Source organism: Hyla sarda, chromosome 4 (assembly GCF_029499605.1).
Source record: "Hyla sarda isolate aHylSar1 chromosome 4, aHylSar1.hap1, whole genome shotgun sequence".
NCBI lineage: Eukaryota > Metazoa > Chordata > Amphibia > Anura > Hylidae > Hyla > Hyla sarda.
Window position 1 is genome coordinate 417094403 of NC_079192.1, and position 26636 is coordinate 417121038.

A 26636-nucleotide genomic window follows, 5' to 3' on the forward strand; every position below is an offset into this window, starting at 1 on the left:
ACATAATATGGGGGGCTGTCACATAATATGGGGGGCTGTCACATAGTATGGGGGGCTGTCACATAATATGGGGGCTGTCACATAATATGGGGGCTGTCACATAATATGGGGGCTGTCTTGTAGTATGGGGGTCTGTCACATAATATGGGGGCTGTCTTGTAGTATGGGGGGCTGTCACATAATATGGGGGCTGTCTTGTAGTATGGGGGGCTGTCACATAATATGGGGGCTGTCTTGTAGTATGGGGGGGCTGTCAAATAATATGGGGGGCTGTCACATAGTATGGGGGGCTGTCACATAATATGGGGGGCTGTCACATAATATGGGGGCTGTCTTGTAGTATGGGGGGCTGTCACATAATATGGGGGGCTGTCACATAATATGGGGGCTGTCTTGTAGTATGGGGGCTGTCACATAATATGGGGGCTGTCACATAATATGGGGGGCTGTCTTGTAGTATGGGGGTCTGTCACATAATATGGGGGCTGTCACATAATATGGGGGCTGTCTTGTAGTATGGGGGTCTGTCACATAATATGGGGGCTGTCTTGTAGTATGGGGGTCTGTCACATAATATGGGGGCTGTCTTGTAGTATGGGGGGCTGTCACATAATATGGGGGCTGTCTTGTAGTATGGGGGGCTGTCACATAATATGGGGGCTGTCTTGTAGTATGGGGGTCTGTCACATAATATGGGGGGCTGTCTTGTAGTATGGGGGGCTGTCACATAATATGGGGGCTGTCTTGTAGTATGGGGGGCTGTCACATAATATGGGGGCTGTCTTGTAGTATGGGGGGCTGTCACATAATATGGGGGCTGTCTTGTAGTATGGGGGGCTGTCACATAATATGGGGGCTGTCTTGTAGTATGGGGGGCTGTCACATAGTATGGGGGGCTGTCACATAATATGGGGGCTGTCACATAGTATGGGGGGCTGTCTTGTAGTATGGGGGGCTGTCACATAATATGGGGGGCTGTCACATAATATGGGGGCTGTCTTGTAGTATGGGGGGCTGTCTTGTAGTATGGGGGGGCTGTCTTGTAGTATGGGGGCTGTCACATAATATGGGGGGCTGTCACATAATATGGGGGCTGTCTTGTAGTATGGGGGGCTGTCACATAATATGGGGGCTGTCTTGTAGTATGGGGGGCTGTCACATAATATGGGGGCTGTCTTGTAGTATGGGGGGCTGTCACATAATATGGGGGGCTGTCACATAATATGGGGGCTGTCTTGTAGTATGGGGGGCTGTCACATAATATGGGGGCTGTCTTGTAGTATGGGGGGCTGTCACATAATATGGGGGGCTGTCACATAATATGGGGGCTGTCTTGTAGTATGGGGGTCTGTCACATAATATGGGGGCTGTCTTGTAGTATGGGGGGCTGTCACATAATATGGGGGCTGTCTTGTAGTATGGGGGGCTGTCACATAATATGGGGGCTGTCTTGTAGTATGGGGGGCTGTCACATAATATGGGGGCTGTCTTGTAGTATGGGGGTCTGTCACATAATATGGGGGCTGTCTTGTAGTATGGGGGTCTGTCACATAATATGGGGGCTGTCTTGTAGTATGGGGGGCTGTCAGGCGTTGCCCTGTAGTCAGGGGCCATTCATGTGCGGTTTTAGGGTCCATTCCCGCGGTAATATCCTGTAGGGGTAAGGAGCGGGTGCGGGGCACGGTCGGGGCCCCCGGCTGAGGTAGCGGGGAGTCGCTGTGCCGGGGGAGGGGGCGGAGGAGGAGGGGCGGCCGCTCCGTCTCTCTCTCCCCCTCTCTCTTCCTCTGCAGAAACGGCAGCTGCCAACAGAGAGCAGTCGGTGCGGCTTCAGCATGTGCCCCCCCGGCTCCGCCACAGATCCAGCCTGGGGGCCCCGGAGCCCACCCTACTGACCGCGCCAGGCGAGCCCTGCACAGCAGAATGGGGATCAGGTAATAGCCCCCCAAGAGCAGAGAGGATCAGGGGGAGGATACAGAGATCCCACTGCACTGGAGAGACCCCTCTGCACTGGAGACACAGGAGGCTGCACCCCATCATTGGACACAGTGCCCCCCATCATCCCTGGAGACAGCTCCTCCAATCACAGCCCCCTCACCAGAGGAGACGAGCCCCCCGCATCATCACCGGTAATCCGAGACGTCCCCCTCCCCAATCTTTATTGGAAACCACCCCCCAATCTGTGAGCCGAGACCCCCCCCCCAACCCCTAAGGCAAGACCCCCAACCCTGGAGTGGAGACGACTACTTCGATTACACAGCCCCCCCCCCCAATCCCTATAGACAAGCCCCCCATCTTTATAGACAGTGATCACTCTACTAGAGAACACATCACTGTAGAGAGACCCCCCCCCCCCAAACTACTAGAGACCCCCCAACCATCTTTGCACCCAGCCTTTAATAATAAGACTCTTCTGAAACTCGCCGGACAGGACCACCCCAAGCCTTGGCACGGACCCCCGTATCTCTGGTGGACGAGGCCTTCTCTAGAGGATTAACCTGGAACCTTTATTTCTGGTCGTCAATGGTCAATGAAAGCCGGAGGATGTATATCCCCGAGGGAGACCACCAAGGTGAGAGGTCCAAGACCACCATGCTCCATCCTCATCTCCATCTCATGTGTGGCCCAGAGCTCCACAGGTCACTGGTCCTTGTAGTTGTCATTATCTTCACCCATTTGGGGGGGGGGGGGGGGGTTGTCCAGGGTGTCGAATCCACAGGTCCAGGTCCAGGTGGCTGAAATTTAGGGGGTTGTTTGGATGCTGCATCCTCCACCCTCACAGTAGTTTGGAGGCCACCTCTAGCCGAGGGCCTGCTGCTGGATGATGGTGGTTGTGGTTTTAGGCCTGGTCCGGTTGGCAGAGGTGGTCACTGTGTAAGGTCCGTGGATATTATGTGGCCATAGAGTTGGTGGTCACAATGGGCATCCACTATCGCCCTTTGGGACCACACTTTCCTCTTCCATCAAGTCTCCCTCGGGTTGCTGCCGTAGTGACTGGGACTCGGTGGTTTGGGTACATGGGGACGTTATGTAACTGCATCTACATAACCCTCAGTGCTTTCTCCAGCTGCCGGGGGTTGAGTAACCCCTTAGTGCCCGCAGCAGCCCCCTCTCACCCCCCTCCCCATAAATAGGGAGTGTGCGGACGGTGAAGGGAGGGCCACCACAGATAACATTATCCAGAGACACCTGGGTGATTTCCAGATTTGGAAATACTCACTACCCCTCAGCTATGAAGACACAGAACAGGGGCCTGCGGAGTTAACCCTTTCCTTTATCCCACCCATTACCTTATTCTAGCTCAGTGGTGACCAAAGGCAGGGGCACCATGCCCCCTATTATAGTTCAACTCTGAGCAAATGATAAAGGCAGCTCAAGGTTCTGTTAGAATGTTTTGTTTTATAATTTGTTGCAGTTTCTTTGTGTTTCTTAGAATTGTATTAGTTTGTTGCAGTTTATTCGTATCTGTATCGCAGTCCCCGGGGAGGGTGGATGCTGAGTAGGGACCACACGCTGCGGGGCGAAGGCTTCGTGTACGGATCACTGCTGGGGTCGATGACCTCATGTCTGTTTTGCAGGCGGATCATAATACTGAGAGAGGAAGAAATAGATGCGCGGGTTATTACAGTCCGGAGCAAAACATTAGGGTACAAGAAAACAATGGCGGCACAAATAATCGCCACATTTACAGAAACTGCGCAACCTGGTCATACATAGGAGAAGGAACGGCAGAGGCTTATTCACAGGTCAGGAATGGCGCACAGGTATCAGGTCAACGGGGGTCAATGTGTTGCAAAGTGTCGCAGACGGCTCCAGAATGGTATACGTCCTAAAAAACAATCCACCAATGTGTTCGTACGGGGAGGAACCAGCGCAGGGGTCGTTGATTTTCCTTTGTAATTAGCAGAATGCATCTGATGGGGAGGACGTGGACGACGGTGCTGACGCCATCGCCGGAATTTATAACCTTAATTTTAGATCTTGCAGCAGAAAATTCTGACCTTTGAGTCGGCGTGCGTCGTATTAATCCCCGAGTCCAGGAGGAAGGCCGAGGACGCTGAGCGAGAATCGGGGAGTTTTTTAAATTTTATTTATCAATATAGAAACTTAAAAAAATAAAAAATAAATTGAAGTCCAACCTGGAGAAGAATTATAACTCATCATCATTTTACTGCATCCCATAGCAACAATAGGGATACAGTAAAATGATCGGTCCCCCTGGGATACAGTAAAATGTTTGGTTGCTATTGGATGCAGTAAAATTATTGGTCCCCCAGGATACAGTAAAATGTTTGGTTGCTATAGGATACAGTAAAATTATCGGTCCCCCTGGATACAGTAAAATGTTTGGTTGCTATGGGATACAGTAAAATTATCGGTCCCCCAGGATACAGTAAGATGTTTGGTTGCTATAGGATGCAGTAAAATTATCGGTCCCCCAGGATACAATAAAATGTTTGGTTGCTATTGGATGCAGTAAAATTATCAGTCCCCCTGGATACAGTAAAATGTTTGGTTGCTATAGGATGCAGTAAAATTATCGGTCCCCCAGGATACAGTAAAATGTTTGGTTGCTATAGGATACAGTAAAATTATCAGTCCCCCTGGATACAGTAAAATGTTTGGTTGCTATAGGATGCAGTAAAATTATCGGTCCCCCTGGATGCAGTAAAATGTTTGGTTGCTATAGGATGCAGTAAAATTATCAGTCCCCCTGGATACAGTAAAATGTTTGGTTGCTATGGGATGCAGTAAAATTATCAGTCCCCCAGGATACAGTAAATTGTTTGGTTGCTATTGGATGCAGTAAAATTATCAGTCCCCCAGGATACAGTAAAATGTTTGGTTGCTATAGGATGCAGTAAAATTATCGGTCCCCCAGGATACAGTAAAATGTTTGGTTGCTATAGAATGCAGTAAAATTATCGGTCCCCCTGGATACAGTAAAATGTTTGGTTGCTATAGGATGCAGTAAAATTATCGGTTCCCCAGGATACAGTAAAATGTTTGGTTGCTATGGGATACAGTAAAATTATCGGTCCCCCTGGATGCAGTAAATTGTTTGGTTGCTATAGGATGCAGTAAAATTATCGGTCCCCCAAGATACAGTAAAATGTTTGGTTGCTATTGGATGCAGTAAATTGTTTGGTTGCTATGTAATGCAATATAATGGTTGCTATGGGATGCAGTAACATTTCCTGTTGCCCTGGGATACAGTAAAATATTCAGTTGGTATGGAATGTAGCAAAATGCTTTGTTGCTATGGAGTGCAGTAACATGTTGCTATGGGGTGCAGCAGTATATTTGGTTAGTAGGGGACACACTAACGTTTTGTTGCTATGGGACACAGTATTGTTGGTTACTAGGGGATGCAGTAACATTTTGTTGCTATGGGACATAAGTAGTAACATTTTGTTGCTATGGGACAGATTAGTATTTTTGGTTGCTAGGGGATGCAGTAACCTTTTTTGCTGACTTGTAATGAAGAAAATGTTTTGTTGTTATGGGATGGTGTATTTTTTTTTTGCTGACCTTGGATACAGTAACACTTTTGGTTGCCATGGGATGCATAAATTCTGGTTGTTAGGGAATGCAGTAAAAAAGAGAAAAAGGGGGTTGCTATGGAATGTAACGTAATTTTTGGTTACTATGCAAAGCAGTAGAATGTTTTGTTACTATAAGATACAGTAGCATTTTTTTTTTGCTATAGGATGCAGTGAAAGGTTTTGGTGATAAGGAACGCAGTTACGTTTTTGTTGCTATGGAATACAGTAACATTCTGTTGCTATGGAATACAGTAACATTCTGTTGCTATGGAATACAGTAACATTCTGTTGCTATGGAATACAGTAACATTCTGTTGCTATGGAATACAGTAACATTCTGTTGCTATGGAATACAGTAACATTCTGTTGCTATGGAATACAGTAACATTCTGTTGCTATGGAATACAGTAACATTCTGTTGCTATGGAATACAGTAACATTCTGTTTACTATCAGTTCTAGGTGTAAATTAAGTTATATAAACTTATAGAAAATGTCAAAATGTTTTAAAATAATAGAAATTAAATAATAAATAAATTAAATAATATATAAAAAATGACTATTCCTTCCTGTCCATGTTGCCATTTTTTTTTTGAAAACTAATGAGGGATTCGGACGGATGACAGTTTTTTTTCTCTCCTCCATCGTTCGCCATATAGCGAGGAGCGCCGGAATGCAGAAACTTTTTCTACTGTAATGAGTGAGCGTTACCGTGGTAACTGATATAGTTTAATATCGCAGGGTTAAGATGACGTAACCTGCGGGAAAATGTTTAACGAATGCGGAAAAAAAGTGACGAGAAGAGATAACGAAAAAAATGTCTAGGCCTAAAAAGTAAATAAAATATTATTAAAGAAATATTATATGAAATATTATAAAAAAAAAAAAAAATCTTTAGATTTGCAGAAGCCATTTTAGCACTTGCACTGCGGGGCAGAACAGAAGGGGCGGCGGGCCACCTGTTATACCGCTTGCTCGTGCCCCAGGGGGGTCATTTATCATGTGACCCGTAATAAAGAGAAAGAGAACGAGCGCCTCGTCAGCCCCGTCCCGGCCGGAAACCTGCAGAAAAATATACTTTCATTTCAGCTGGAAATATTTATAATGTTGAGTCGAAAAAGCAGATTTTATTTTAAAAAAAAATGTTTTTTGTGATTTGCGTACAGATCCTATAGGAGACATCACCCACAGCGAGATTTCCTTCTACTTTTTTTTTCACACCCCCGGTGTTGCTTGGATACACAGATTCCTCGGAGCAGGAATAGAATCGTGCTGAAACAAAAAGTTCTAGAATTATTTAAATCCTATACTGTATGGGTTATGTAACTGGGGGGAGGACTGCGAATCAATCTTTGTCGTAAGGGGAGGGTTAGATTTATTGACTGCCTGAGGAAAAAGAAGCATAGGGGGGTATTATTGGAGTTAAATAGTGACCTGTCCCTTTAAATGTATTCCCTGTAATAATTGCCTTAACAATTAGAAAGCTATAATCAGTGTCAGCTGGTCATGCGCGCCATTTAGCAGAGCTGAAAGAGGTCAAAGGACACTTCCCTGCAGCGGGGTAGAGCAGTCACATGACACTTCCCTGATGTTGTCCAAGGGGTCACATGATTCCTCCCTTCACTGGGTTGAAACGGTCACATGACACTTCCATGCAGTTGGTTGGAAAAGTCACATGACACTTTCCTGCAGCAGAGGGTTGAAACAGTCACATGACACTTCCCTGCTGCGGGTTCAAACAGTCACATGACACTTCCCTTCAGCGGTTAGGAACAGTCACATGACACTTCCCTTCAGCGGTTAGGAACAGTCACATGACACTTCCCGGCAATGAATAGGAGGGATAAATGATACTTCTTTCCTGCATTGGTCAAAAGGGTCACATGACTTCTTGCAGTAAGTTGGAGGAGTCACATAACAATTCTTTGCAGCAGATTAGATGGGTCATATGATACTTCCCTGCAGCAGGTTGGAGGACTCACATGACACTTCCCTGAAGCCGGTCGTAGGAGGTCACATGCCACTTCACTGCACTAAGTTGGAGGGATCACATGACACTTCCTACGACACGGTGGAGTCACATGACACTTCCCCGCAACTAATCTGAGGGGGTCAATGATACTTCTCTGCCGCGGGTGTAAGGAGTCACATGAAACTTCCCTGCAGTCTCTTATTGTAGGGGTCACATGGTACTTCCCTGCAGTCTCTTATTGTAGGGGTCACATGGTCCTTCCCTGCAGCAGATCAGAGAGGTCACATGTAACTTTCCTGCAGTCTCTTATTGTAGGGGTCACATGATACTTCCCTGCAGTCTCTTATTGTAGGGGTCACATGATACTTCCCCGCAGCAGGTCGGAGAGGTCACATGTAACTTTCCTGCAGCAGGTCAGAGAGGGTTCATGTAATACTTCCCTGCAGCTCCTCATGGGCGAGGTTTACTTCCACGACCTACTGACAATAAGCTCCACCCACTCCTTTCCCTCCTCATACTGGCAGGCCATTTCATTCTCATTCCTTTGCACAGACCCTTCCGTTACGGTTGGCGTCTCTAATTTTTGGCGCGGCTCCTTTAGTAGAGGGAGGACAGAGGATCAGCGGCTCGGTGATGATTACAGATTCGGCTGTGATTAATTACGGATATTTACCAAACATGACATATCGGAAAGGCACAGATCCGGATGCGCTATATTAGGCCGCGTAGGGGGACATGCCTATCGGACAACCAGATGTTTTCCGTGATGCGTGAAAAAAATTGTGTCCGAAAGATTAATCGTATGGCGGTGTAGTGCCATATTTTGTGTTTTGGCGTAGCTAATGGAGATGAAGTTTGTCTCCTTTAGAAACGCTGCTCAGGTGAACGCGGGCTATTACTCCCTGTTATCTGCCAAATCAGGCTTGTCACGAAACTACAACTCCCAGCATGCTAAGAATTGTAGTTTTGCGTCTTCGCGGTAATGTCAAGAGGCGAATGGGAAGCTGGACGCCATGACAGCGAAGACTCGGTTGTCATCTGATCAGTACATATGGCGGCCATGATGTGTTTCCAGGAGCTGAAGTTTTCTCTTTACTCTCAGTGTCAGGAAGATTTATGGCAGGGCTGCGTACCAGATGTGTAAGGGGCCTCTATCCTATAGACTTTACTGCGGGCGGAATTAACCCCTGCTGTTTGCAGCGTTTTCCTACTAAAGACTTCATTAAAGAGGTACTCCGGGGAACTAAACCCATAGCCCATCCTTTCCCTCTGACCAACCTATGTATTTGTCTAAATATCATTCATTAGCTATATAGAGTAGTTTCCCTCTTTCGGATGTCACTTACATGCAGCAAGTGAAAGAAAAACATAATTTTTAGATCCACTTTGTCTCCTCAGTGAGACCTATCCCCCCCCTTAAGACAACACCACCTGATTCCTGTCTGATTTCTGTATGATCTAGAGCTCTGGCTGTACATCCATACCTCCCCTCCCTGTGTGAGGAGCTTGTGAGCGGTGAGAGAAGAGCAGTGAAGATTCTCACTCACAACTGAGCACATAGCTGCTGTTTTTCTGATGAAAATCTAATCACTGACTTCTGCTATTCAGAGCACAGCATGATTTATTGCTGGGGGAAAGATAGTCTGAAAGAAAAGACATGTACAGTGTATGAGTTGCAGTGTCAACATGCACACAGATAGTGAAAGCAGTTGGCTGGCAGCCATTACACAGAGCTGCACTGACTTCTGGGAGTTGTAGTCTGTGCTGCAAACAAGAAAAAAGTATTTAGGAGACATCAGGGCCAAAGGAGTTGCAAAAACCACATGAATAACTACAGGGGACACAGAACAGGTATTGTGGCTTTGGGGCATTTTTATGTTTCTTACGGTAACTTTCCTGGTGTACCCCTTTAATTTCACACCAAACCTAGGGGTTGACTGTTGTTTACCCCACGCTCATAGGGGTCTAGAAGCTAAAATATACAGAGCTGTTTGCAGGGTTCTTATACTTTAGAGCTGCTTTACCTTCACCAAAAAATCTTGGGTTGACCACAGTTAACCACACAAAGAACTTTCCTCCAAGTAAAGAGGAGATATGAGGAGTTGTTTTTAGGGCTTTCCTACCAAAGACTGTTTTACCCCCCATCCAAGACCTTTGGAGAGAAGCTTTATGATATCTCCCTGCAGCAGGTCAGAGAAGTTACATGAAACTTCCCTGCAGCACCTCATGGGCGGGGTTTACTTTGACCATGAGGAGTTTTGGTAACTGGAGTTAAAGGGGTACTCCACTGGAAAGCATTTTTTTTTAATCAACTGGTGCCAGAAAGTTAAACAGATTTGTAAATTACTTCTATTAAAAAAATCTTAATCCTTCCAGTACTTATTAGCTGCTATTTGCACCACAGGAAGTTATTTTCTTTTTGAATTTTATTTCTGTCCGACCACAGTGCTCTCTGCTGACATCTCTGTCCATTTTAGGAACTCTCCAGAGTAGGAGAAAATCCTCTTAGCAGAAAGTACTGTGGTCAGACAGAGAGGAAATTCAAAAGGAAAATAAATTCCTGTGTAGCTGATAAGTACTGGAAGGATTAAGATTTTTTAATAGAAGTAATTTACAAATATATTTAACTTTCTGGCACCAGTTGATTTAACCCCTTAAGGACCCAAAAATTTTATTTTTGCATTTTCATATTTTCCACTAGCCTTCTAAAAATCATAACTCTCTTATATTTCCATCCACAGACCCATATGAGGACTTGTTTTTTGCGTCACCAATTGTACTTTGTAATGACATCACTTATTTTACCACAAAATGTACGGCGCAACCAAACAAATATTATTTATGTGGGAAAATTGAAAAGAAAACCGCAATTTAGCATATTTTGGAAGGTTTTGTTTTCACGCTGTACACTTTCCGGTAAAAATGACATATTTTCTTTATTCTGTGGGTCAATACGATTAAAATGATCCCCATGATTATATTCTTTTCTATAATTGTACCGCTTAAAAAAAATCTCAAACCATTTTAACAAAATTAGTATGTTTGAAATTGCCCTATTTTGACCACCTATAACTTTCTAATTTTTCCATATATGGGGTTATATGAGGGCTCATTTTTTGCGCCATGATCTGCAGTTTTTATCAGTACCACTTTTGCTTAGATTTTACTTTTAATACATTTTTGATTAATTTTTTTGGGAATAAAATGTGACAAAAAAGCAGCAATTTTGGACTTTAAAAAAATATATTTTACTTTTACGCCGCTCACCGTACGGGATAATCAACAATATATTTTAATAGCTCAGACTTTTACGCACGCGGCGATACCAAATATGTGTATTAATTCTTTTTTTTACGCTTTTTTGGGGGGTAAAATGGGAAAAACTGACATTTAACTTTTTTATTGGGGGAGGGAATTTTTCAAATTTTTTCACTATTTTATTTTACATTTTTTTACTTTTTTTTTTTTTTTTTACACTTTTTATGTCCCCATAGGGGACTATTCATAGCAATTAGTTGATTGCTAATACTGTTCAGTGCTATGTCCTATACATAGCACTGATCAGTATTATCGGTTGCTCGATCGCAGACCAGAGCAGAAGACCCCGGGAGATGGCCGGAGCCAGGTGAGGGGACCTCCGGCCGCCATGCTGGACGATGGGTGATGCAGTGATCTGTATTGATCATGGCATCTGAGGGGTTAATGGCGGACATCCGCACGATCGCGGATGTCCGCCATTACCGGCGGGTCCCTAGCTGCTGATAGCAGCCGGGACCTGCCACGCATGACCACTCCGGTGCTCGCGATGATGGCGGTGCGTAAATGTACGTCATGGTGCGTTAAGTACCACGTCACCACAACGTACATTTATGTCCATTGTCATTAAAGGGTTAAAAAAGAATGTTTTCCAGTGGAGTAGCCCTTTAACCTCAGGGATAGGAGCCTAGAAGCTGAGATATTAGGGTCTGTTTGCAGGATTTTCCTACACTGCTTTACTTCCCCCAAACCCAGGGGGCTATTGCTATTTACCCCTGTATACCATTGTTCACAGGGGTCTAGAAGCTGAGATATACAGAGCTGTTTGCAGGGATGTCATGAGAGCTGCTTTAGGTCCACCCGAAACTGAACAGTGAGTGAAGTTAAAGGGGTACTCCGGTGAAAACCTTTTTTCTTTTAAATCAACTGGTGGCAGAAAGTTAAACATATTTGTAAATTACTTCTATTAAAAAATCTTAATCCTTCCTGTACTTATTAGCTGCTGAATGCTACAGAGGAAATTCCTTTCTTTTTGGAACACAGAGCTCTCTGCTGATATCACGAGCACAGTGCTCTCTGCTGACATCTCTGTCCATTTTAGCAACCGTGCATAGCAGATGTATGCTAAGGGCAGCATGGTGGCTTAGTGGTTAGCACTGCTGCCTTGCAGTGCTGGGGACTTGGGTTCAAATCCCACTAAGGACAACAATAAATAAAGCGTTATTATTATTATAATAACGTCGGCAGAGAGAACTGTGCTCGTGATGTCATCAGAGAGCATTCCAAAAAGAAAAGAATTTCCTCTGTAGTATTCAGCAGCTAATAAGTACAGGAAGGATTAAGATTTTTTAATAGAAGTAATTTACAAATATGTTTAACTTTCTGCCACCAGTTGATTTAAAAGAAAAAAGGTTTTTACCGGAGTACCCCTTTAAAGTGTGCCTGTCACTAGCAAAAAGGTTTTATACAATGTAGAAAATAACATTAGTCATGGCAGTAAATGTCGTCCCCCCTGAAATGTTTCTATATAATGAAGTATTTCTCACAGGAAAGGATTGCAGTAACACAGGTTTATTCCCTCTGTGTATATATATATATAGATCTCCTCTCCTCTGTATATATATATATATATATATATATATATATATATATATATATAGATCTCCTCTCCTCTGTATATATATATATAGATCTCCTCTCCTCTGTATATATATATATATCTCCTCTCCTCTGTGTATATATATAGATCTCCTCTCCTCTGTATATATATATAGATCTCTTCTCCTCTGTATATATATATATAGATCTCCTCTCCTCTGTATATATATATATATATATATATATATATATATATATATATATATATATATAGATCTCCTCTCCTCTGTATATATATATATATTGCAGTAACACATGTTTTGCTATACACATGTTTATTCCCTTTGTGTGTATTGGAACTAAACCAAAAAAGGAGGAAAAAAAAGCAAATTGGACATAATGTCACCAAACTCCAAAAATGGTCCGGACAAAATTATTGGCCCCTTAACTTAATATTTGGTTGTACACCCTTTGGAAAAAATTACTGAAATCAGTGTCTTCCTATAACCATCAATAAGCTCCTTACACCTCTCAGCAGGAATGTTGGACCACTCTTCCTATAACCATCAATAAGCTTCTTACACCTCTCAGCCGGAATGTTGGACCACTCTTCCTATAAGCATCAATAAGCTTCTTACACCTCTCAGCCGGAACGTTGGACCACTCTTCCTATAACCATCAATAAGCTTCTTACACCTCTCAGCCGGAATGTTGGACCACTCTTCCTATAACCATCAATAAGCTTCTTACACCTCTCAGCCGGAATGTTTGACCAATCTTCCTACAACCATCAATAAGCTTCTTACACCTCTCAGCCGGAATGTTGGACCACTCTTCCTATAACCATCAATAAGCTTCTTACACCTCTCAGCCGGAATGTTGGACCACTCTTCCTTTGCAAACTGCTCCCGGTCTCTTATTGGACGGCGCCTTTTCCCAGCAGTAATTATAAGATCTCTCCACAGGTGATCAATGGGATTTAGATCTGGACTCATTGCTGACACTTCAGAACTCTCCAGCGCTTTGTTGTCGTCCATTTCTGGGGCTTTTTGACGTATATTTGGGGTCATTGTTCTGCTGGAAGACCCAAGATCTCGGACACAAACCCAGCTTTCTGACACTGGGCTGTACAGTGCGACCCAAAATCCATTGGTAATCCTCAGATTTCATGATGTCTTGTACACATTCAAGGCCCCCAGTGCCAGAGGCAGCAAAACAACCCAAAACATCACTGACCTCCCCCATATCTCACTGTAGGTACTGTGTTCTTTTCTTTGTAGGCCTCATTCCATTTTTAGTAAACAGTAGAATGATTTGCTTTTCCAAAAAGATCTATCTTGTCTCATCTGTCCGCAAGGTGTTTTCCCAGAAGGATTTTGGTTACTCAAGTTCATTTTGGCAAAATGTAGTCTTGCTTTTTTATGTCTCTGTGTCAGCAGTGGGGTCCTCCTGCGTCTCCTCCATAGTGGGGTCCTCCTGGGTCTCCTCCATAGTGGGGTCCTCCTGGGTCTCCTCCATAGTGGGGTCCTCCTGGGTCTCCTCCATAGTGGGGTCCTCCTGGGTCTCCTCCATAGTGGGGTCCTCCTGGGTCTCCTCCATAGTGGGGTCCTCCTGGGTCTCCTCCATAGTGGGGTCCTCCTGGGTCTCCTCCATAGTGGGGTCCTCCTGGGTTTCCTCCATAGTGGGGTCCTCCTGGGTCTCCTCCGTAGTGGGGTCCTCCTGGGTCTCCTCCATAGTGGGGTCCTCCTGGGTCTCCTCCATAGTGGGGTCCTCCTGGGTCTCCTCAATAGTGGGGTCCTCCTGGGTCTCCTCCATAGTCGGGTCCTCCTGGGTCTCCTCCATAGTGGGGTCCTCCTGGGTCTCCTCCATAGTGGGGTCCTCCTCGGTCTCCTCCATAGTGGGGTCCTCCTAGGTCTCCTCCATAGCATTTCATTTAAATGTGGACGGATAGTTCGCGCTGACACTGATGCTCCCTGAGCCTGCAGGACATCTTGAATATCTTTGGAACTTGTTTGGGGCTGCTTATCCACCCTCCGGTCTATCCTGCGTTGACACCTTTCATCAATTTTTCTCTTCCGTCCACGCCCAGGGAGATTATCTACAGTGCCATGGGGTGTAAACTTCTTGATAATGTTGCGCACTGTGAACAAAGACAAATCTAGATCTCTGGAGATGGACTTGTAACCTTGAGATTGTTGATATTTTTCACAATTTTGGTTCTCAAGTCCTCAGACAGTTCTCTTCTCCTCTTTCTGTTGTCCATGCTTAGTGTGACACACACAGACACAATGCAAAGACTAAGTGAACTTCTCTCCTTTTTATCTGCTTTCAGGTGTGATTTGTATATTGCCCACACCTGTTACTTGCCCCAGGTGAGTATAAAGGAACATCACAGGCTGGAAACAATCTTGTCTTTCCACAATTTTGAAAGGGGACAATAATTTTGTCCGGCCCATTTTTGGAGTTTGGTGACATTATGTCCAATTTTCTTTTTTTCCTCCTTTTTTGGTTTAGTTCCAATACACACAAAGGGAATAAACATGTGTATAGCAAAACCTGTGTTACTGCAATATATATATATATATATATATATATATATATACAGAGGAGAGGAGATCTATATATACACAAAGGGAATAAACCTGTGTTACTGCAATATATATGTATACAGAGGAGAGGAGATCTATATATATATATATATATATATATACAGAGGAGAGGAGATCTATATATATATATATATATATATATATATATATATACACACACACAAAGGGAATAAACATGTGTATAGCAAAACCTGTGTTACTGCAATATATATATACAGAGGAGAGGAGATCTATATATATATATATATATACAGAGGAGAGGAGATCTATATATATATATATATATACAGAGGAGAGGAGATATATATATATATATATATATATACACACAAAGGGAATAAACATGTGTATAGCAAAACCTGTGTCACTGCAATCCTTTCCTGTGAGAAATACTTCATTTTCTAGAAAAATTTCAGGGGTGCCAACATTTATGGCCATGAGCGGGGCTCTGTACACTGAGGACAAGCGGGGCTCTGTACACTGAGGACAAGAGGGGCTCTGCACACTGAGGACAAGCAGGGCTCTGCACACTGAGGACAAGCAGGGCTCTGCACACTGAGGACAAGCAGGGCTCTGCACACTGAGGACAAGCAGGGCTCTGCACACTGAGGACAAGCAGGGCTCTGCACACTGAGGACAAGCAGGGCTCTGTACACTGAGGACAAGCAGGGTTCTGTACACTGAGGACAAGCGGGGCTCTGTACACTGAGGACAAGAGGGGCTCTGCACACTGAGGACAAGCAGGGCTCTGCACACTGAGGACAAGCAGGGCTCTGCACACTGAGGACAAGCAGGGCTCTGTACACTGAGGACAATCAGGGCTCTGTACACTGAGGACAAGCAGGGTTCTGCACACTGAGGACAAGCAGGGCTCTGCACACTGAGGACAAGCGGGGCTCTGTACACTGAGGACAAGCGGGGCTCTGTACACTGAGGACAAGCAGGGTTCTGCACACTGAGGACAAGCAGGGCTCTGCACACTGAGGACAAGCGGGGCTCTGTACACTGAGGACAAGCGGGGCTCTGTACACTGAGGACAAGCGGGGCTCTGTACACTGAGGACAAGCAGGGTTCTGTACACTGAGGACAAGCGGGGCTCTGTACACTGAGGACAAGAAGGATTCTGTACACTGAGGACAAGCGGGGCTCTGTGCAATGAGGACAAGCAGGGCTCTTTACACTGAGGACAAGTGGGGCTTTGTACACTGAGGACAAGCGGGGCTCTGTACACTGAGGACAAGCGGGGCTCTGTACACTGAGGACAAGCGGGGCTCTGTACACTGAGGACAAGCGGGGCTCTGTACACTGAGGACAAGCAGGGCTCTGTACACTGAGGACAAGCAGGGCTCTGTACACCGGTTCTTATACTATATAGCTGCTTTATCTCCACCCAAAATGTAGGGATGACCACAGTTAACCCCACAATGAACTTTTCTCCATGTAAAGCTGAGATATATGGAGCTGTTTGCAGTGTTGTCATGCTGGAGAGCTACTTGACTTCCACCAAAACCTAAGGGGTGACTGCTGTTTACTCCTGTATACCAAGCTTATAGGGGTCCAGAATCTGAGATATGAGGAGCTGTTTGCCGGGATGCCATTAGAACTGCTTTAGTGACTGAAGTTAACCCCAGTATACTACAGCTAAAACAAAGGAAAGCGCTCCATAGTGTGATGAGGCGGATTTCCGCGAAACGCGTTGCATTGTGGGTAATAAACCTATCTATCTCACCTGAGATCCATGCGCCCTGCTTGATCCTGTGCCAGTATATTACAGTCATAGGAGTCTACAAGCTGAGATATTAGGAGATGTTTGTAGGTCTACTTTTACATCTAAAACCTAGGGGGCGACTGCTGTTTACCTCTGTATACCACGATCAAAGGGGTCTAGAAGCTGCGATAAGAGGTCCTGTTTGCAATGTTCTTGTACTAAAAAGCTGCTTTAGGGATAACCACAGTTAACCCCAAAATAAACGTCATGCATAGCCTTTTGCGGTGTTGTCAAACTGGGGAGCTACTTTACTTCCACCCAAAATCTAGGGGGCGACTGCTGTTTACCCTGTATACCATGGGGGGTCCGAAGCTGAGATATGAAGAACTGTTTGCAGGGTTCTCACACCGGCGACACAGATGGATCTAGGATTGATCGTGAGTGACTGATCAGGTGTTGCGGATCAGAACCAACCCTTTACCCTACGCAGCACGTGACCCCCCTCCCCCCACACCTGAACATAATGTCGATTCTGTAGAACTGACTTACTATCTTTATTTTGTTGTTGTGGCCTGGCCCTTTAAGAGTTAAAGAAGCATACCCGAGCGAACGATTGACGCCGCGCAGATGCTGCAGAAGCTCTTTAGCAATGATTAACCTGCTCGGCAGCGGATGATTGACGCCTCTGTTTACCCGAGGTGATTCGTAGCCGGGTCGTCGTTTTTGGTTTTTTTTGATGGATCTGTGTGATTATCCGCCTCACCATTGTGCGGATCGGAGACTCGCAGAGACATCTGTGCGAGGCGAAGAATTAATTGCTTAGCGGTGGGAAGCAACGAAAATTCACACGCTGCAGTGCAGCCGGCGAGCAGAACATGTGTCCTGAGTGAAGTGGGTCACGCTCCGCGCTCCGCATGTTCCGTGGCTGCATTGCAGTGAGCTCCACAGTCGCCCAGGGACGGGAGCGGCGCACAGCTGCATGGAATCCGCCACCACCGCCGCCGCCCGTCCCTGCTAATCACTACTCCCTTCCCCCTCTGTAAATAATTGCCCCATTATCTCTTCTTCAGTCACTGTCAGGGGTAAATATTATCGCAGCTTCCCAGTACATTAGCGCGCTAGCCCTTTAAGAAGCACGCGCCGGGAGATATTGGAGCATCCGACGCTGCGCTCGTCGATAGTAACATCCAAGCTCTATGGTAACCAGGAGTCAGTGCCTCCTCTCGATCTGCAGTGGTTATGTAATTCCCAGGCAGTGGATCAGGGCAGTGTTCCAAATCAGCGTTGGAAAAAAATGTCGCCCCCCCCCAATTTCCGAATCTTTAGGAATCATTTCCATTATTCTCCCATTGGAAGAAAAAAAAAAAATTTGCTCTTGTGCATTTTTATTATTATTTTTTTTATAAATTTCATATATATATATATTTTTTTTTTCTTGGCGATTGCGTTTACGGTAAAGCGAGGCGAGCGCCAGGAAATGTCATCCACTCTGAGTCACGGGAAAGAGGAGGAGGAGGAGTCTTTAAAGGGCTCTGACCTTGGAAAGGTCATTGGATTGGGGAACTACTAGTCCCAGCATTGCTTGCAGACTCGAGTTGCTTTGTGTTCTATCTGTCGCTGAGAAAGTGAGATGGGACAGTCACCCATCTTTCCCTGATCACTGAAAGACAAATGTTCCGAGTTACCCCCTTTTATTGCTTTACAACAGTGTTTTCCTGTTACAAAACTACAACTCCCAGCATGCCCGGACAGCCTGAAAGGCTGTCCGGGCATGCTGGGAGTTGTAGTTTTGCAACAAATGGAGGCGCACTGGTTGGGAAAAGCTGGGTGAGAAGTCATAGGTGCAGGTGTAGGTGCACTGATTTTATACACGTTTTGATGGCTAGTACACATTAATGTGAAATTTAACTTCAGAAATCCATTTTACCATTCAGGAATATTGTAAAGTTGGGTGAGGACTCCCGAGGAATTAGCTTTGCCCTGTATTGTTACATATACCCAGCCTTTCAGTAGTCGGGAAAAGCTGAGTGAAGGGTTGACTATTGGTTGTCGCCTCACTCTTACCCTGAGTAGTGTATCAGCGTTGTAATCTCTCCTCCAATCATGGTGCCATTCAGGAGCCTGGGAAGGCTGAGTGACAACACTGAAGCTCTAGCCATATTGGTCGACGCTCATTTTTTCCCCAGAATGGAATGAACTGAATCAAGAAGTTCTGTAACTTTCTAATAGACTGGAAAAATCCTGCAAGAGATGGCGAGCGGCAGCACTCGCCAATGGGTGGTCACTAAGGGGTTAAACTTAGTGTGGCCCTGGGCAAAATTTAAACTAGGGACCCCAAAGACTACATCACTAGAGAGTCACACAGAGTTTGGTATTACCAATAATACCTCTACATAAGGCCCATATAATACCGCCACACCAGGAACACTACCGCTAAATAGCGACTGTAAAAAATATCGCCATATTGTTACTGCATGAAAACGCTCTAAACAGACTGATACAGGGACCATATAGCAGTAGGTATGAGTGTTATATAGATCTCTGCAGACCCTATAACTCATTGCAGTGTAGTTCTATCCAGTGACGTCTTCTCTTCTCTGCATCCGGTCCAGACTACGGTGACGTCTCCGCAGAATCTCAGGGATAAACATCTTACTCACTTTACCAGAATCTTCTCCTCTGGCAAATACTTCTTAACTATAGTCCCCCAAACAATAATAGGGTCCCCCCCCCGTGATGTTCTCATCTGTAATAGTGCCCCACTCTGTATGGGTAGGCAAATTCCCTAAGTAGGTAGGTTTCCCCTTAAATAAGCAGGTTTCCTAGTAGGTAGGTAGCCCACTTAGTAAGTAGGTAGGGTTAACCCTTGGGTATGTAGGTCCCCCAGTTTGTGGATGGATGGGTTCTCAGGGTAAGTAGGTTCCCCAGTAGTTATGTAGCTCTCTTAATAAGTAGGTAGGTCACCCCCTCAGGTAATTAGGTGCTCCAGTAACTAAGCAGCCCCCTTAGTAAGTAGGTAGGTTCCCCCTTAGGTAAGTATGTCCCCCGGTAGGTGGGAGGACCCCTTAATAAGTATGTTTACCAGGAGGTAAATAGGTCACCCAGTAGTAAAAGTAAGTAAGTAGGTTCCCCAGTAGTTATGTAGCTCTCTTAATAAGTAGGTAGGTCACCCCCTCAGGTAATTAGGTCCTCCAGTAACTAAGCAGCCCCCTTAGTAAGTAGATAGGTTCCCCCTTAGGTTAGTATGTCCCAAGTAGGTGGGAGGACCCCTTAATAAGTAGGTTAGTTCCCCCAGGAGATAAATAGGTCACCCAGTAGGTAAGAAGCCCCCATTAGTAAAAGTAAGTAAGTAGGTTCCCCAGTTGGTAGGTAGCCCCACTTAGTAAGAAGTTAGGTTTCTCCCTTAGGTAATAGGTCCCCCAGTAGGTAGGCAGTCCCCTTAGTAAGTAGGTAGGATCCTCCCTTAGGTAGGAAGGCACCCAATAGGTTGGTAGGTTCCCCACATTAGGTTGGCAGTTCCCCTTAGTGAGTAGGTCGGTTCCCGTTTAGGTAAGTAGGTTCTCCAGTAGGTAGGTAGCCCCTTTAGTAAATAGGTAGGTTCCTTCCTTAGGTAAGTAGGTCCCCCAGTAGGTAGGTAGGGTCCCCCTTAGGTAAATAGGTCCCCCAGTAGGTAGGTAGTCCCTTTAGTAAGTGGGTGGGTTCATCCCTTAGGTAAGCAGATCTGCCAGTAGGTAGGTAGCCCCCTTATGTAAGCAGGTCCCCCAGTAGGTAGGCACCCCCCCTCTATCACGTCTCTCAGCTTTAAGTGCTTCTAAATGACGCACAAATAGGGGCCCCTGCACCAACACAGACTCTGAGCAGGACATTACAGGGGCCCCTAATGCCATGGGCCCCATAGCAGCCGACATCGGCCCCCTGAACACGTGGTTACAAGTCACACTGGTAGCTGTGCAATAGTCTGACTGTGCTGATGGCTGTATCTGTGGATCCGTATCCATCTTCTCATAGATATTCGGTTCAGAACCATTTTCAAGATCTCTGCTTGTTGTCATAGAACATCTCTCTTCTGTTTGTGAGATGGAGAAGACACTGGACATGTCACCCCCTGAAGCACTCACTGTCTTCTCATAGGAAGTTATTGTAAATATGATCTATAGATCCGAGACAGGAACGTGAGAACAATTTATCATCCAGAGACGGGTGAATAACTACCACATCCTACTGATATAGATGATTCTGCCAGATCTGCTGCGTGGGGTAAAGAGGGCGTCAGAGGGCGTTATACTCCAGAGCTGTACTCACTATTCTGCTGGTGAGGTCACTGTGTACATACATTACATTACTTATCCTGTACTGATCCTGAGTTATATCCTGTATTATACTCCAGAGCTGCACTCACTATTCTGCTGGTGAGGTCTCTGTGTACATATATTACATTACTTATCCTGTACTGATCCTGAGTTATATCCTGTATAATACTCCAGAGCTGTACTCACTATTCTGCTGGTGAGGTCACTGTGTATATACATTACATTACTTATCCTGTACTGATCCTGAGTTATATCCTGTATTATACTCCAGAGCTGTACTCACTATTCTGCTGGTGAGGTCACTGTGTACATACATTACATTACTTATCCCGTACTGATCCTGAGTTATATCCTGTATTATACTCCAGAGCTGTACTCACTATTCTGCTGGTAGGGTCATGGTGTACATACATTACATTACTTATCCTGTACTGATCCTGAGTTATATCCTGTATTATACTCCAGAGCTGTACTCACTATTCTGCTGGTGAGATCACTGTGTACATACATCACATTACTTATCCTGTACTGATCCTGAGTTATATCCTGTATTATACTCCAGAGCTGTACTCACTATTCTGCTGGTGAGATCACTGTGTACATACATTACATTACTTATCCTGTACTGATCCTGAGTTATATCCTGTATTATACTCCAGAGCTGTACTCACTATTCTGCTGGTGTGGTCACTGTGTACATACATTACATTACTTATCCTGTACTGATCCTGAGTTATATCCTGTATTATTCTCCACAGCTGTACTCACTATTCTGCTGGGGAGGTCACTGTGTACATACATTACATTACTTATCCTGTACTGATCCTGAGTTATATCCTGTATTATACTCCAGAGCTGTACTCACTATTCTGCTGGTGGGGTCACTGTGTACATACATTACATTACTTATCCTGTACTGATCCTGAGTTATATCCTGTATTATACTCCAGAGCTGCACTCACTATTCTGCTGGTGAGGTCACTGTGTACATACATTACATTACTTATCCTGTACTGATCCTGAGTTATATCCTGTATTATACCCCAGAGCTGTACTCACTATTCTGCTGGTGAGATCACTGTGTACATACATTACATTACTTATCCTGTACTGATCCTGAGTTATATCCTGTATTATACTCCAGAGCTGTACTCACTATTCTGCTGGTGGGGTCACTGTGTACATACATTACATTACTTATCCTGTACTGATCCTGAGTTATATCCTGTATTATACCCCAGAGCTGTACTCACTATTCTGCTGGTGAGGTCACTGTGTACATACATTACTTATCCTGTACTGATCCTGAGTTATATCCTGTATTATACTCAACTACCTTCCCAAATACTTTGTGTTTCGATTCCTCATCATTGTTAATATGTCTGCTTGCTGTCAGTGGATGAAATCCTCCACATGCCCGGACCTAATGCTTCTTACAGCTGAAGGTTTGTTCAGGATGGATCCAGTCTAGACAATCCTCTGTGATCTATACCGCCTGATACATTGTAACAGACTATCCTGCTGGTGTGCAGCATTGTTCTGGACAGTACTATATAAAGCAGTGTTTCCCAACCAGTGTGCCTTCAGCTGTGGCAAAACTACAACCCCCAGCATGCCCGGACAGCCGTTGGCTGTCCGGGCATGCTGGGAGTTGTAGTTTTGCAACAGCTGGAGGCACCCTGGTTGGGAAACACTGATAAGAAAAGCATGGCGGCCCCGGGATCCCCCCTTTCAGACCTGTTGCCATCGCTTCCCATGACTCCCGTCTACCGATCCCACGTTTCTCTGAGAAAGCTGCGACACTCCAGCGCCTCAGGGGTTAATTCCCAGGCTCCTTTCTGGACCTGTGGGAACGGCCCGAGACATTTCCATATTATAAACAGCTTGGAGACGAGTGTCTGGGGGTACGGCGGTCGCGTGGGGTGGGGCACGGCGCTACGTTTATAAACCGTAAATATATATGTGGATCACCATATCCCATAATATAGGGCTCAACGCTGCCGCCATGTTTGTTGACAAATTGCGCCTCCCCCCCCCCCCCCCTAGATACCAATCAAACGTATGTAGCGCCCTAATGGCTCCCAGGTGGAACGCTCTATCTAAACCGGTCACACGAATATATATATATGGCGCAAAAAACACCATAGGAGAAAATATAATTAATGATTAGGATTGTCTAGACTGGATACAATTGTAACAAAGCTGCAGCTGTGAGAAGTGTTAGTCCCTGGAGGTAGATAAGAGCGTTCACATTTACTTCTGTTGCAAAACTACATCTCCCATCATGGCCTGAGCAAAGTCGATTCTTTACGATCGTGTTCCCCAACCTTCAGCTGTTGCAGTACTACAACTCCCATCATGCCCTAAGCTGAGTCGAACCATTAAGACAGTTTTCCCCAACCTTTGGCTCTTCAGCTGTTGCGATGCTACAACTCCCATCATGCCCTGAGCAGAGTCACACCATTAAGACAGTTTTCCCCAACCTTTGGCTCTTCAGCTGTTGCGATACTACAACTCCCATTATGCCCTGAGCTGAGTCGATCCATTGTAGCAATGATCCCCAAACTCTGGATCTCCAGCTTCTGCGATACTACAACTCCCATTATGCCCTGAGCTGAGTCGATCCATTGTAGCAATGATCCCCAAACTCTGGATCTCCAGCTTCTGCGATACTACAACTCCCATCATGCCCTGAGCTGAGTTGATCCATTGTAGCAATGTTCCCCAATCTCTTGATCTCCAGCTTCTGTGATACTACAACTCCTATCATGCCCTGAGCTGGGCAAAGCCATTACAACAGTGTTCCCCAACCTTCAGCTGTTGCAGTACTACAACTCCCATCATGCCCTAAGCTGAGTCGAACCATTAAGACAGTTTTCCCCAACCTTTGGCTCTTCAGCTGTTGCGATGCTACAACTCCCATTATGCTCTGAGCTGAGTCGATCCATTGTAGCAATGATTCCCAACCTCTGGATCTCCAGCTTCTGCGATACTACAACTCCCATTATGCCCTGAGCTGAGTTGATCTATTGTAGCAATGTTCCCCAATCTCTGGATCTCCAGCTTCTGTGATACTACAACTCCTATCATGCCCTGAGCTGGGCCAAGCCGTTACAACAATGTTCCCCAACCTTTGTTCCAAGACTGCAACTCCCATTATGTACTGAGCAGAGTGGATTTTTCACAAGTGTTTCCCAACCTGCCCCTCTCCAGCTGTTGCGATACCACAACTCCCATCATGCCCTCGTCTTAAAGGGGTTATCCAGGAAAAAACTTTTTTTTATATATATATCAACTGGCTCCAGAAAGTGAAACAGATTTGTAAATTACTTCTATTAAAAAAATCTTAATCCTTTCAGTACTTATGAGCTTCTGAAGTTAAGGTTGTTGTTTTCTGTCTAAATCCTCTCTGATGACACGTGTCTTGGGAAACTCCCAGTTTAGAAGCAAATCCCCATAGCAAACCTCTTCTAAACTGGGCGGTTCCCGAGACACGTGTCATCAGAGAGCACTTAGACAGAAAAGAACAACCTTAACTTCAGAAGCTCATAAGTACTGAAAGGATTAAGATTTTTTAATAGAAGTAATTTACAAATCTGTTTCACTTTCTGGAGCCAGTTGATATATATAAAAAAGTTTTTTCCTGGAATACCCCTTTAAGTTTATCCATTGAAACAGTGTTCCCCAACTTGTGTCTCTCCAGCTGTTGCAGTACTACAACTCCCATCATGCCCTTAACTGAGTCAATCCAGTGCAGCAATGCTCCCTTAACCTGCCACTCTTCAGCTTTTGCAATACTACAACTCCCATCATGCCCTAAGCTGGGCCAAACCGTTACAACAATGTTTCCCAACTTGTGTGTCTCCAGCTGTTGCGATACCACAACTCCCATCATGCTCTGCTCTGAGCAGAGTTGATTCTTTATAACAGTGGTTCCCCAACCTGCTGCTCTCCAGCTGTTGCGATACCACAACTCCCATCATGCCCTCATCTAAGTTTATCCGCTGCAACAGTGTCCCCCAAGCTGTTTCCCCAGGTGTTGCAGTACTACAACTCCCATCATGCCCTGACAGCCTGAATGCCACGAAAACAAGCATCATGGAGCATTTTTTATTTTCTTATTGACCTCCAGTGTTTTTCCGCAGCAAACAAAAATGCAACGTAACTTTAACCGAGACACCTGGCTCGTGACGCCATCTTTACGCCGGACACAGACCTCTACACTATACTGTCTAATCTTTCTATAATAATTAGACAGCGCAGATATCGTAACGGACCAGTCTCCATGTTTTCCGAAGCGGTGGCGCCATTTTTGCCCGGTATGGCGATGGACACGTCGGTATCTATAGGACATTCCTCTCGGCGGTGCCAGGCTCAGCTCTTATCGTGCCGGGCGCCTGTCTGCAGCGAGGATAACCCTATTTGGTAAAGTCAGGAGAGGCCGGGAGGGACGGTTCCCAGCTGTATACACTCGTCCCCCCTGAGAACGCCAGACAGCCAGTGGCATGGGAACATCCATCCCGGGGCCAGGACACTAGTGGGCTTCTTGGTTAACCCTATAGACGCCACCACTAGGCAGGTCCCTGCTGTTTACAGATCCAAACTGTGTGTCTCCAGCTGTTGCAAAACTACAACTCCCAGCACGCCCGGACAGCCTCCAGCACTTAGGAGAAGGGGAAAAACCCCAGTGAAGGAAACTTATAGGGAAACCATGGTTGCAGGATTGTCCTTCTTTGGGGCTTAGAGCAGTGTTTTCCAACCGGGATGCCTCCAGCTGTTGCAAAACTACAACTCCCAGCATGCCCGGACAGCCTCCAGCACTTAGGAGAGGGGAAAAAAAACCAGTGGAGGAAACCTGTAGGGAAACCATGGCTGGAGGATTGTCCTTCTCATGGGCTTAGAGCAGTGTTTTCCAACCGGGATGCCTCCAGCTGTTGCAAAACTACAACTCTCAGCATGCCCGGACAGCCGTTGGCTGTCCGGGCATGCTGGGAGTTGTAGTTTTGCAACAGCTGGAGACACGCCGTTTGCAAAATACTGCTCTAGCTTTGGCAACACTACAACTCCCAGCATGCTCTGAGCAGAATTAAGCCATTCTGTGTTCCCCAACTTGTGGCTCCCCAGCTGTTGCAAAACTACAACTCCCATCGTGCCCTGACGACATTCAGATTTGTATAAATCAGTGTTACCCAACCTGTGGCTCTCCAGCTGTTGCACAACTACAACTCCCATCATGCCCTTAACAGAACTGAGGGGAGACCCCCAACAGTGATATAGTGTCAGGGGGAAGGAGGGGTGCGCTGCTTGGCAGGGACGTGCACAGACATTTTGGGGGGCAGGGGCTCAAGAAGAAAAAAGGACGGGTGTCATTATTTAAAAACCTTACGTATGTTAACACAACACATTTAAATGGTCACTCTCATTAACACACATTTTTGCTATTGCCCTATGCTTTTTTTTTTTCTATGTTTTATTTGTGTTTAACCCCTTAAGGACTCAGCCCATTTGGGCCTTAAGGACTCATTTTATTTTTACGTTTTCGTTTTTTCCTCCTCGCCTTCAAAAAAATCATAACTCTTTTATATTTTCATCCACAGACTAGTATGGGGGCTTGTTTTTTGCGCGACCAGTTGTCCGTTGT

General features: G+C 45.4%; 1 protein-coding gene across 10 annotated transcripts in view; it reads left to right on the forward strand.

The window, feature by feature from the left end:
- Positions 1–2332: 2332 nt before the first annotated feature.
- CACNA1C (calcium voltage-gated channel subunit alpha1 C) overlaps positions 2333–26636 on the forward strand; it is a 423395-nt gene continuing 399091 nt past the window's right edge. For 9 of the 10 annotated variants that reach the window (XM_056517896.1, XM_056517893.1, XM_056517888.1 and 6 more), the window contains exon 1: positions 2334–2569. In XM_056517896.1, coding sequence (XP_056373871.1) covers positions 2521–2569 — 49 coding nt within the window. In that variant the 5' untranslated portion in view covers positions 2334–2520. Of the gene's footprint in view, positions 2570–26636 lie in introns of all 10 variants that reach the window. The other variant, XM_056517894.1, reaches the window with a different exon arrangement.